We start from the raw sequence: 14,056 nt of genomic DNA on the forward strand, positions 1-14,056 counted from the left end.
CGGTTCGCACTCTGATATGCGAGCGCTCCCCTGTTTCATCCTGCCTTCATGCGTTCATTCATTCGTTAGTGCCTTTATTTCTTTCCTGTAGTCAAAGTATACAGGACCGAGCTATCTCTGTCGAAGAGCGAAGAGATAAACCATCATTAGCTCTTCCTTTCTCGCCTCTATCTACCCACTATCATCATGATCGTCAACTATCACCTGTTGTGTTGGCTGAATTTCTCACCTGCTGCCATTGCGCGTGATGCAGATGATACAGAGATGGCATTATCTCCACACCCACAGAGAGAGTGCCCGGTGGGTCAGGTATATCATATAGATACTATCATTCTCAGAGGGATGGACCAGAAAGCATCATCCTCTAGGGGACCGACCAGTAAGCATCATCCTCTGAGGGACCGTCCAGTAAGCCTCGTCCTCTGAGGGAGCAACCAGCAATATTTTTCAGGGACCGACCACTTATCAACAGTCGCAGTCAGGTGTGTGTTTAAGAGACACCCACATCGTCCATATGCGGAAATACAAATTTCAATATACCATGTTTTAGTACAAATGTACTGGTAGAAAAGTGCAGAAATACTTCAGCTGATTCCTCATTTATCGGAAAGACATAGGAGGGGATATAGGAGAGAGGTGGGGGTATGGGAAAGAGTGACGAACAGAAAATGGACCTTAAAAATCAAGGATGTGTTCAACAACAGATAGTTAGCTTATCATTTGTAGTCAAGTTTTAAATAGTTTTGGCTTCCTCTCAACTTGAGGACGGTTCTCAAGACTTCGAGCTGTGGACTTCCAATTCTTGATATGTTTTCAAAATCAATATTTCTTCTTCTTCTACCCTTCAAAGAGTTCACAGTGTGTGTTTGTGCCTCACGATAAACGTAACGAGGCTTGCAACAAAACGAACGTTCCGTTTGACATGCAGGTTCTCTCATCTCAGTTTAGTGCTGGTTATCCTATAGATGAGACCCCTGGTCCGCAACGTGTAGGCGTTCGTACAAACTGACATTTAGGAGGAACCACGGGGGCTTGTTTCAGAAGTTCGCAGTTCGACTGCAAACGGTTATATTACGACAGTTACTATTACAGTCCTTCTTAGCTCCATGAAAATGATGAATTGTAATCAGTTTGTGTTTTTGTTTGTTTGCTTGCATTAATGTGAGTTCGCAGATATGTGAGTATTGCATAGTTACAGCATGCCAAGATGGAAGGTTGCATGGGTGTGATAGGCCCGGGTAATTGCATTGGAGAATTGTAAGTCTGGTTTGGCTCGTTTGTTGTTTTCTTTCTTTCTTAATCTCTTTATTTCTTTCTTCCCTTTTTCGGCTGTTTCCAAAACATCAGGTTTTCTACCACACTGTAAATAATTGTACAAAGCAGTTGCAAAATGATCACGCGTACATGCTGTTAAGTGCATAGAAATATCGAAAAAGGGCTACTAATTTCTTAGAATGACATCGTCGGTTCCAAAGTCAAAGAAGAAGACGTGAAAGAACAAGAACAAAGAATATGTTGTTCAGTATATCATACTCATGTGTGTTCAGTTATTTTTTAACCTTCCTGACCTCTTAGATGTCACAATAAAGGCAATTTTCCAACTTTTTTCTATTCGCACGCTCGCACCAGTTTCGGAATCCCCAGTGGATGTTATCCATAAAACCAAATCAATATATTGAATAATTGCGTAGTTATGAATACGACTCGACATTAACGAACTATATCTATATCATATGTGAACTACGTACAAAATAGCTTTCTCTTTGAATAACTCTGTCACACGAAAGTGTATGAGACTACCCCCCGCCTCTTATCTGGAGCCTTATTAAGTCTGTGTGGCCGGGGCTCGCAAATTGTGCACGGCGGGGCCAATTGCTGAAAGGCCAAAGCAACACGGGAAGATCAGATGGAAACCGAGAACAACAAGGTTCCGTAACCTTGCAAGATAAATGAAATTGGCTGCATAAAACAGACGGCGTAAACGCAACGGGGTTGCTCGTAACGCGTAACACTTGAAACGCACTTAAAGGTCTAAAATATCGTGTATTAAAGATGGATCATTTTGAAATATTTTGGAAACAGTTCTGTGTCTGGTTGATACGGTATAAATATCATGACCTGGTCCTAGACGAAAACACGATTATGTACGGTGCAATGCAGGAAGGCGTCCATCCTACTACCACACATTTACATTGTATTCCGATTGTAAAATATTGTATCTATCTATGTATGATTTTTAAGAAACGTCAAGCCAAACTTTGCGTATTTTAAAAACAGGTTAAATAACACTATAGAAATATAAAACATTGGCATGCTTTAAAAGACACAACCTTTGCAATCTCATGAACTCAACTTGGATCATAATTTCTTTCTTATGTATTGTCATTTATGTATTATATTCTCTGTACATTGATATGTGAATGTTAATTATAAAGGTTAATTGGAAAAAAATAAAAATGGAACCAGATCGGGACATACAAACCTACAATTTTATTTTCAGCATTTACTACTTACAGACAAGCATGGCAGATTTACATCATTTTTGTTTTGGGTTCTAGTAAATATTAACGTTACGTAAGTTCTAGTAAATATTAACGTTACGTAAGTTCTTCACAAAACCCTCTCTCTCTCTAGCGACTGAAGTTTTGGTTCTATTTAGTAAAGGATATGCACAGGCTAGGTCATCTGAAGCTTGGTGTCTGTTTATCTCTGTTACACAGACCCACATGTAGTTACAGGCATAGTCGGCTGCCATAAATTGAAGTATTTGACCTAGTTTTTTTTATAGATATTTACATCTCATATAAATGAAACAAACTCATGTATTAAAGGGCCAGGCTGATATTACTGATGTTACAATATATAATTCATACAGAAATGTGCATTATTACCCGGTAGAATGAAAATCAAAATAATCAGTATGCACGTAACGCCTGCAGTTCAGGGCGGTCAGCATAGGCGTCGCTTCTACACCGACAAGACATGAATGTGATTTCACAGCGTAACTGTGAAAAGGCGCCACCTATTGGCGTTCTACGGTATAGCAATTGATATGTTGGTCTGCTGGTGTACTAGTATGTAATCTGTACAAACTTTCTAATATTTCATAATATTATTACTGTAAATAATATATTTCTGGCACATTTCTGACCATTGAAACCGCCAAACAAAAACAAACACTTATACATCACTGCAGGCTTCAAATACTAGTATATACGTATACAGGAACGCATATAGATGGATACAGATCTACACTAACACAACTAGATGAAAAATATACTACAATGCAAGCAATTTGTCGGAAACCAATCTTACAAACGAACAAAGCAGTATAAACAATTGAACGTCCTTCTATGTAGTAGACTGGTTTATTCAACAAGTATGACAAATTAAAATTCTTATTAAAATTAAAATTCTAATGACAAATCTTGCAGCCCAAAGCGCTGAACTGCACTGCTTGACAGTCTTTTTGTACATTATCTTATACAAAAATGCTTATTGGATAAACAAATGCGATACGGTAAGGCAGCATTGATTTGATTCGTATTGTGAATGAGAAAACACCATATTATATCTATGATGCATGATTTTAATTTGATAATCATAACATTTGCGAGTTAGATAGAGATAAACATCAGGTCGTTGTCTTATAATTGAAATTCAACATATTTTACAAAAAGTTACGATTTCATTTTTCAAGCTACATTAGATATTTCACGAAGGTCTGTGTTCTTCGAACTCTTCTTATGCATATTATGTTCGTACTCAATATATTTTTTTTACATTGGAATTCGTGACTTTGGGTTTTTATATGTAATTTGCTTTCTTGCCCGATTCTAAATAAACAAATGTGAATAATTGAAATGATAAAAAGAATTGGAACAAATTGGAATTTCATTCCGTAAAAATGTAGCTGTTACGGGTAATCATGCGCCCTCTAGTGGTATTACTGTGAAATGCAGGTACATGTTATTAGTAGTACATTTGTGTCCTCGGATTAGATGACGTAACGATGATGCAATCTTCGGAACTGCACATCAAGTGATGACGTAGGTGAAGCATCAACCTAAACTGATGACGCACTACAGGCTGCCTTTTGACGAGCTCGACTTCGCGTCCGTTGGGTCGTATAGCTCCTTCAGTTTTGCAGCAGAAACTGCAATGGAATATCAAATCAGTTGAGCAAGCATTTTTTTTTATTTCAGCCTCTCATGGCACTGTGGCTTGTTTAGATTTCGGATGTGGCTCTTTGAGATAATTAAGCACACCAGTCTTAAGATAACTACTGGATATGATAATATGGGTGCTGTGGAGATGACAGAGTTCAAAAAGTCCAATCAGAACTGCTCTTTCATGCTAAGGAGAAATAACTTTAAATTTCAGCCTCTCATTGCTCTGTGGCTTGATTTAATTGGGGGCGTAGTGAAATCATAGTATGGGTACTGTGGAGGTGACAGAGTTGAAAATGTCAGAAAACGGTAAGAATATGGCTTTATTATGGTTTTCACTGAATGATTTAACTATGTGTTACAATAAGGAGGCTCGCGGTTCTAGGTATGCATGCGCAGCGAAATGCATTGTGGTTGATATGTCAAAGCGAGGACGTTATATAACACTCTTGGTCAAAGGTAAATGCCCCCAGCTTGTAAACAATTCATGTAATGATTTGCATAACAATGTCCAGACGTATGTATTTATGTCTCAGGGGCCGTCACCTTGAACGTATTTCCCACAGTGCACTTCGCTTCACCGTGAACCTCATTATACGACAGTTGTGTGTTTTGGTCGTTTCTATGCATATGATCAAGGAGGTTAAAAAAACCCTCCTTGATATAATGAATGTTATTCTTATTTCTATGAATCAGTGTAGCTGAAATGTAGGTCATCTAAACGCTCGTTGTTGTCTTTCTTGCCTACCTTGTGACGCTGACAGAAACTTGACGTAGTTGGAGGGGAACAGGCCTATCCTGCCCCTCAGGTAACCCAGGCACCAGCCGCCATCTTCCCCCTCCAGTACCTCGATGACGTCATCGGTCTCCAAGTGCAGTTCGTTCTCCTCCTGAGGCCGGTAGGTGTACAGAGCTCTGGCGTATCTCCTCACTGTGTTACCAACAACAAACAAATAATTGTTTTTATTTCATAAGGAGGTTCACAATTCTAAATACACATGCGCCACTAAAAGGCGAAAGAGTTCTTGTCTCGACAATATCTTTGTACGTGTCCACATACGTGCCAAACCCCCCTTCCCCATTTGGTCGATTTGCATATAACGATGCCCATGACATGTTTTGTTTACAAGCTTTGACCTGCGCATACACAGTTGGATACGTGAGTGGACGTATTTCATTGCGCGCAAAAAGTTTATATAGCAGTGGGTGCCATGCTATTTAGTTTTACCGGGGCTCCTATACCCTCTCTTAGCCCTACGTCACATGTCCAAACCGGGGCCCGGCCGGGCAGCTGTCTGGAAGAAGAAGTATGATATAAAAGATACAAAACTACACAGAACGTAAAGAGAATAGTCGTGGGCATTTTTTTTGTGTCTATTCACGCATGCATCTTTTTGTTTCCACAAATCCTGCTGGTCAAGCCTTGGTTTGGAAATATGACGTAGGGTGAGCGGCAGCGTTAACAAAGTTGCAATGTGAGAGGGAGTCGCATGGTGGCGCAGCTGCAGCACCAGTTGGATAGACATACACGGAAAGAGGGCCCTAATGCTATTATACTTTATCTATTAGCTCAGCTGCGAAGGACCTACAGCAAGGATTGCACAACTTGCCTATGGCTATTACAAGGGGCTTCAGGACTGTGATCTTCAGGACTAAAGTTGGATATTTCCTGAGTTTTTATTGCCATTTTACCTTTTGACTTGCTGGCTGTCCGTCTGATTGTCTCGATGCCTCCGTAGGGAGCAGTTGGCGATCTGGGCTTGGCTGTGGAGAACAAGAAAGATTTGATACTCTGTAATACCCCATACACGACCCTGCTGAAACCTAGCGATTTGACAGAAAGCTCAAAGAACTTCATATACATAGAAAACAATCTTTTAACCACCTTCTTTTCAGTCAGTCCTTGACATTTTTCATGCTATTACAATTATAAAGTCCAAGGTTGCAGAAATCCAACTTAGGACATAGCGAGGTCGTAGCGAGGTCGCAGCGTGATCGCTATGTAGTGGAATGGGGGATGTTTGTTATGTAGACTCGAATAGTGTTTCGCCTGTTTATAGGGCCACTTTTCGTGAAGGTCGAGTTGGGAGGAGTGACAGTGGTCAATAAGTAATGGTAACTCAGAATTTCCATCAATGATACAAAGAATAAACTAATGATAAATAGGCAAATGCATACTAATGATAATGAAACAAATGATAATCATTAGTCCAGTAGTTCCATAACAGTTCCATAGAGGTCAGCTAGGTACCGGGACAATACTCTTTTGAAATTTGTAATAGAAGTTGCAACTCTAGCGTCTTGCGGCAGTGTGTTCCTTACAAATGAGCAAGAGTAGGCTAGGGATCTGTTGTAAACCTCTCTCATGGGCATAAGAACCATAAAAAGATCTGGAGGTGACAGGTCCTAACGGTGAGATCGTTAGCTGTGCTTGAGGAGCGATATTTTAGACGTGAAGACTGAAGGTAATGATTTTGCTAAGTTTACCTTAAAGGCCAATTTGCCTCGGGTACGAGTGTGCGGCCAGATTGTACTGTTTTGGATGCAAGTCAATGTTATGTGTTTATGGGCTTTCCAATGCAGCCTGACGTCTACTTACGAGGCTTGACCTGCACGTTTAATGATTTTCGCTGTTTTTTTGTATGTCTTTAAGTGTTAGCTTTTGTTCTACTAGTTACCTCCATGCAGGACAAGGTCACTAAGACAGGCATGCGTCTAGGGTCAACTTTGACTCCCCTTTCACTGTTCTAGCATATTTAAGACTTTTCGATCGATGACATAATGCAGAGCGTAGACTTCAGATTTGGTACAAAGAAGAAAGGTTTTGGCCCATACATTTGTTGCCTGTGAGGACCTTTTATTTGAAATGGTCAGTTTCTAGCCTGACGTCACAGATCTGGCTCAGTCAGCATTTTGAACCTTTAGCCAGTGCCGTATGAAAATCGGGCTACTCTGTGGGGTAAATTGTCTACAGGAAGGTTCACGAATGAGACTATGTCACCTCATTGACCCCAAGCTTGCCTTTTTTAAATCTTGAATACAGTTTTTCATTAGTGTCTCGTGCCCTGTACGCAAACTTACCTGGCGGTTTAAGGTTGGGGTGTCGCGTTACCTCCAGTGTCTCCTCGCCCGGCCTGTCCTCGGCCCTCTCGTCCTGTCGCTTCCCCATGTTGTAGTAGAACGAGAAGCGCTTCTTCTCCTCACGCTGTCGCCTCCGCCGGACGAAGTAGATAGTGAGACAGAGGCAGATGAGAAGCCACAGGCCTCCAGCGATGGAACCCACCAGAATCAGGGCGTCTACACTACCACTACCACTCCGGGACGCTATGCGGTGTTTTTAAAGAACAAAGAGAGTAAAATGAGGTGTCAGTCTGTGCGTTAGGCAAAGTAGATGGTAAGACAGAGGCAGATGAGCAGCCACAGGCCTCCAGCTATGGAACCCACCAGAATCAGGGCGTCTACACTACCGGTGCAATTCCGGGACACTACATGGTGGGTTTTAATGTACGTAGGGAGGAAAATGAGGTGTCAGTCTGCGTGTTAGATACCTTTATACCACCCGTGCTGCTCCCTGAAGCTTAATACTAGTACAAAATGTTCGTGCAGGAACAAGAAAAGGTTTGAACGAAAGTTAGATAGAATCCATATCAGCCACCCCGAGGTACTCTGTCTGAGGGTGCATTTTTTCATGCTGATGAATTTAAGATATTGTAATCTGTAGCAACCAGGGGGGGGGGGGGGTCTAAAATCTAATAATGTCTTCAACAGGACAAGACACATCCAAAGTTTCATATATAAACCATCCTTGAACTATAATATCAAACCATCCTTAAAACTGCTTAACCACATAAATACAAACGCTACCAAAACATATTTGGCGAAGGTAGTAACCTCTTATAGAAAGCAGTAGCGATTTGACGTCACTTTTCCCCACGTTGTTGACGGCTGTACAGACATACGTCCCCGTAGCGTTGGCCGGAACGTTGCTGAGGACGAGTGAGCTTGCGCAGACGTCACGTGACAGCATCCTGTCGTCACTGCGCAGGCGCACGCCGTTCCGCGACCACGTGATGTTGGGGAGGGGGTTGCCCTCGGCGACGCACTGCATTGTGATCCTGTCGCCTGCCCTCCCCGTCAGCGAGTCTGAGATACTGATGATACTGGCTGGATCTGAGAAAACACACAGAAAACAATAAATGGAAACTTTCATATCTCGATGAAATATATGAAGTTTCTGTGATTTTTTTTCTTCATTCATTATTGCTAATTCTCGCAGGTTCTCTTCTGTATATACTGTCAGGGAGTCCAAGATACTGATGATGTTGACTGGGTCTAGAAAAACACACACGTCAAACAAGCTAAAACACCAGGGCGGCCAAAATCGTCGTTGACCTTTTTCTCCCGAACGTTTCCACGTACCAAATATCATGACAGTACATCCAGAGGTTCTTTATTTGTGTCCAAAAGCACAAACAGACTCACAGACAGACAGACGCAAAACAACATCTCCATTTTCCGTGGAGGTTACAAGAAAAAATAGTTCACATTTTAATTTGCGAATTCCTTCCCTTATTATTGTGAATTTCTCACTTATACCGTGTTCGCATTTCCTGCTTTCCCGAGGGACCAACTTTAACGGTACCCCCCAAAAAGTCAGCGACACCAAATTTAGACCCTGGCCAAAACTAATCTTCTTTCCTGCAAATCTCCAGTCACACTTTTCGCGCCTCACATTAACTGCCACCTTAAACCCTGACCAGTGGGGAAAATAGCGTAACACATATAAAGACAAACAAGCAATTAGATGAAGAAACAAGTATTCCGCCATAGCTGACATTTCGTAATGTAATCAAAGTACTCGGGGAGTATTTTGAGAGTTAAATAGCATACTGAATGCTTTTTGATGCACGCGAGACTAGTGGATACTTGATCGTGTAATGTGAAGTAGTATGTATTTATTAGGTCCTAAAATTGATATCTATTGAAAAATAGCTTTCTCTTCTGGATTTTAGGACTCCTCTAAAGAAAGCTGGCCTCGGAGGCTGGATCGTCCTTGTATGGTGATATCAGTAGCTGAATCTTGGTGCCGAATCGGCTGCTAGAACCAGCCGCTGATAAAAGTAACAGTAGCTTTAGGTTCAATAAACTTAGAGGCTGGTATAAATTGTGGACATCAGTCCTTTGTGGCTTTAGCTGCCACAGCAATAACAATAACTATGCATCGAAATATAATTTAAGTGTGTGCTTCTAGGCGGGGGGGGGGGGGGGGGCAAAAAAAAGCGGGGGTATATAAGTGTTACGCCAAAGGCTTTTAAACCCATAAAAAAGATATCTGTAACATATGTCTTTGCCAAGAGCCCTAGTAAGGCAACATTTAGAAGCTTTTCGAAACTACAACCCCGCCTCACTGACTTTGTAGCATTAGCAGACTTGAGCCGTGTAGCTACGTACTTTAAATCAGTTAATCTAAACAAAACATGCTCATTTCGCCACATGTGTGGTTATCGTTTAAACCAAAACACGCCTGAGGTCACAATAGGTAGTCAGAAATCACTTTACCAATTCGAAGATAAAGAAGTCGATGTCGGTTTGATGTATGGGTAATTCGAAGCGCCAACGGATATAATTTTTGAAATGATTGCGTCGCAAGGGTACCCTCGAAGCTTTGTGATTTGGTTTTATCTACAAACGCGGCAATGATAACTGCCTTTCGCGGGAGGTTATTACATTATTGGGTGGCATTTTTCTCGGCGATATCATTTTATGACAGAGTTGATGACTTAACAAGATTCCTTCCACACAGCCAAGAGCTTTTTCAACCGACATTTCGTTCACCGTCTGTCACCTTCTTCATTAGGGCGATTCTGATTGGTTTACATTGCACTGCAGCTAAGTATACAGTCAAACCTGCCCAAGCGACCACCTCTTCTTAGCGACCACCTGGCCATTACGACTGCTTTTTCTCGGTCCCGAAAATTTTCCCCATTGACGTTAGCAATAAGCGACCTCTTCACAACGACCACCTGGCCAACGCGACCGGGAAAAATTGGGACCAAATCCCTGTCCATAACGACCGCGTCATTTTCAAACCTTGAGGTGTCATCGAGTTTCCATGATAACTAGCGCGATTTTGTGCCGAATTCGGCCAGGTCGCGTCAGTTTATGTCTGCCATTACGATGTTATGTTCAAAATAAAGATGGCGGTGGATGAACGTGCGTGTGCTTGCTATTTGCCATTAAACACAACGGAAACCATTCAAACTATGCATCAGGCATGTTGTGAGTCAATACTCTTCTAACCGACCACCTGACCAAATCGACCGCTTTTCGTCGGTCCTTCGGGTGGTCGTCTTGGACAGGTTTTTACTTGTATGTAAGTAAATATTTTACGTTTGCGACCGCATCTCTAAAGGCCCTGTCACAAAAGAATCGGAATCAGCCAGAATGCCGTCTGAATAAAACTCTTTGTATATTCCTGGGAATTCCTAGTGTATTCTAAAAATTCTCACTGTATTTCAGATATTCCCGAAAGTTTTTATCATGTTCAAAACTTTCGATGTCCATTTGAGGTGGAGAAATATCGAACGGCATTCAAACTGTTTTCTATCTGCAGTATGACCGCATTCTAAGGCATTCCAATATTATTCGTTGGAGAACCGACCGGCCACAAGAATAAACACAAATATCAGGAATGCAGTGAAAATTTCTAGAATGTTCTACGAATAAGTATTTTCATTCTAACGGCATTCCGTTTCATTCCACTTCCCATGTGAAGAGGTATTAGGTCCAATTGTAATCCCCGCCCAAATGTGGCACGAATTTTGCAAATTCTTCATTCCGGCTGGTTCTGATTCGGTTTCAGTGTGAAGACCCTATAAGCAGCGACACAAAAACAGCTGTAGTGCAAAGTGAACCAGTCAGAATTGTCCCGAGTAGGGCTGGGTATCGGTACAGCGTACCGGTACAAAACCGGTTTTTCTTATTGGACCGGTCCAGAAAAACTGGACCTGAAAAATTAGGTGGACCGGATGTTGGACCTGTTAGAAAATTAACAGATTATTTGATCAGGCATTCACACGTTTTGGTGCTTGCAGGTGGAAGAAAATAACAAGAGTGAAGTAGAGTAGAGTTTATAGTCATTACTACCAAGTTTTACAGCCAATCTTACAGGTTCAGTTAGCGTTGTTGGATTTTAAAACGCCAGTGTAAGTCTAATACTCCATCAAACAGATTTCTTTGCAGTAAAATATATATATTAATGGACCATCGGTATGAGTCATACTGAATCAGGCCCAGGTTCAGGTCCGGACCTGGACCTGATCCTTTGGACCTGAACCGGACCTGGACCTGAATTTTCTGTACCGGTACCCAGCCCTAGTCCCGAGGAAGGTGACAGATGGTTGGTTGAATGGGACACTTGGTTGTGTAAAAATAATTTTGTTATTCATTGACCTACCAACCTGATGTACTATTCTAATGTACTATATACTTGGGGAGTGCCTTGACAGGACTCATGCGTTCACAGCAATTGTATACATTAAATCCTGTCATCATGACCACGGAAACGTTTAAACGTTAAATCATTGAAGGGTGAAATGAAGGACAAGGCACCAGACATCGACAATTTAGCCCCTGTATCATTTTAGTGTCAGAGGAGAGTCCCAATCGTTGAAAGGGGACCGATTGGCGACAGAATCACTTTCGTGATTTGAATGGTAATGCATTTTAAGTGCAATTTGCTCAAAAATGAACGCTGTAACCAACCAAAGTGACAACTGAAAAGGGTAACTGTACAGATGCACGGTAGAACGGTTTCCTGCTTTTTTTGGGTTTAAACAGGAGGTCAATGTGAAGAAGGAGTTTCTTAAGATGTCAAGGTAATCACCTTTTGAATCTATTATTCATAGTAGTATTGAACTTGAAACTGTAAATAAGAACCATAACATTTCACGAATTTTGTCATCTCCCTTTTAACATAAAATTAAAACATATGTCACATGGTTGAATAGTCCTATCATGGAACGCATTTCCTTCGTAATTATGTAAAATAAGTTTGATATGTATGATTACCATATAGATTTGCCAATTAACACTGAAGCTAGCTACCTACATACCAAAAATCATGATGATCTGCCAACCCCTTCTTGAGTTATCTTTCAACGCACTTGCAGTTTTAGAGCAAACTACATTTTTTTTGTAACATCAAAAGCTATGTGACACAAAAATCAAAACCGTAGGTGGTCTAGAACACGAGATATGAAACAAACTAGATATTACGTACATCGTACGTCCATCTTAAGAGCGTCACTGGCGGACCGCACCACGTGATCAGCCACACATTTGTACCGGCCTGCGTCACCTCTGGTCACGTGACGTATCAGGAGGTTGGGGGACTGAATATTCCCGCCGGAATACTTGGTGTCGAATCGTAGGTTGTCAACTCGCACGCCGTCTTTCTCCCAGTACAGTGACGTAATGTTGGGCCTGGCGTCCTTCACTGCGCATGTCAGGGAAGCGGAACGTCCGGAAGCTGTGACGTAAGGGTTCGCAGGCCCCACGTCAACGACTGGAGGCACTGTGGAAGACAGAAACATTTCTTCAAGGTATATGAAGATCATATTTCAATCCCAAATCCCATTACACTAAGCTTCTTGTGAGCATATATTACGCAAGCGACTGGCATGCCATGGCCATGGATACATTTTGCAAAGACTTCGGATTCGCCCCTGAGGCGTCGCCAAAAATATCACATACCCATCATGTTGACGGTGACAAACCCTTCCTCAGGTGGTAGCCCGTCCACGGTCACTGTTAGGACGTACTTCCCTTCATCCTGTACGGTTGTGGCGTCGATCTTGATGGAAGCCTTTCCGGCAAGCTCCGCTCTTCCCGAATAGGTCCCAAACGACTCAGTAGACCCAAGTAAGGGGAAGTAGCTGAAGACTGGGATCCTCTTCTCGCTGTCTTGAGGGTTGAGTTTGTTCCACACCACGGAGATGACCCTCCTCTGGGTCTGGTACGTGGCGGGTAGGGTGATAGGGTCGCCGACTATAGTGTTGACGGACTTCGGTAGAGTGAGACTGATGGAGGATTGGGCAACGCATTCTGTGGAAACGAAAACACGAAGGTGAGATAAACTTTGAGTGAAAGAAAACCCACCGAGACATCTTATCTTAAATAATACTGGCAACATTTGCCATCACATAGTTTATACTAAAACCTGTTTATTCGTATTCAAATACATACTTATAAATGGTAACCAGTTCCGGTTTGCCACTTGCTATATAATGTAATCAAACACGACGGTGACCATAGAATGGCTGCTACACCTCTAGTAAAAGTCATTGACCTTAGTGGTTTGGAAAAGAAGAGGCAGAGGAAAAACGGGTAAAAAAATATGATACCTTTCTGTGAGGTAAAACATTAATAGTCCTGACTTAATGTACCAGGGTTATCAACCCAAGATTGATGTGTTCAAAAATTCCTATTTTTCTTCCTCACTAGAAAACTTTAAACAATTTGCAACGCCTACAAGTAGATTTGAAAGGTCATGTGTGATAGGGTGCTCAGTGAAATCAAGGACCTTCATGTAACCAGCTGCTGCCGCGCCGCGTGCCTGCGAAGCTGGTGTGTTACGCTGAAAGGCGCTTTTACCGGCTATACAGCTACATATCTTTAAATCAGAATTGATAGAGGGAAGTTCACAAAGTGTAGGATGGCCGCGTTAAAGATAAGCTTTTCTTTCCTTTTTTTCTTATAAACGTACACGTTTATGTCTATTGCGCTTTGTTGTCATATTATTTAAGTCAATATCCATCTAAGTAATGAGGCTGCTGTGACGTACTCAAGTCACGTTTTGAACACATGACCCCGATTTTACGTCCCTT

General features: G+C 41.8%; 1 protein-coding gene across 1 annotated transcript in view; it reads right to left on the minus strand.

The window, feature by feature from the left end:
* Positions 1-3,432: 3,432 nt before the first annotated feature.
* LOC118430963 (protein amalgam-like) overlaps positions 3,433-14,056 on the minus strand; it is a 37,358-nt gene continuing 26,734 nt past the window's right edge. The window contains exons 2-8 of the mRNA XM_035841994.1: positions 12,924-13,274; positions 12,451-12,744; positions 8,061-8,339; positions 7,251-7,493; positions 5,862-5,933; positions 4,918-5,100; positions 3,433-4,156 (exon numbers count right to left, since the gene is read on the minus strand). Coding sequence (XP_035697887.1) covers positions 4,083-4,156; positions 4,918-5,100; positions 5,862-5,933; positions 7,251-7,493; positions 8,061-8,339; positions 12,451-12,744; positions 12,924-13,274 — 1,496 coding nt within the window. The 3' untranslated portion in view covers positions 3,433-4,082. The remainder of the gene's footprint in view (positions 4,157-4,917; positions 5,101-5,861; positions 5,934-7,250; positions 7,494-8,060; positions 8,340-12,450; positions 12,745-12,923; positions 13,275-14,056) is intronic.

The sequence above is a fragment of the Branchiostoma floridae genome, chromosome 14, assembly GCF_000003815.2.
Source record: "Branchiostoma floridae strain S238N-H82 chromosome 14, Bfl_VNyyK, whole genome shotgun sequence".
Taxonomy (NCBI): Eukaryota; Metazoa; Chordata; class Leptocardii; order Amphioxiformes; family Branchiostomatidae; genus Branchiostoma; species Branchiostoma floridae.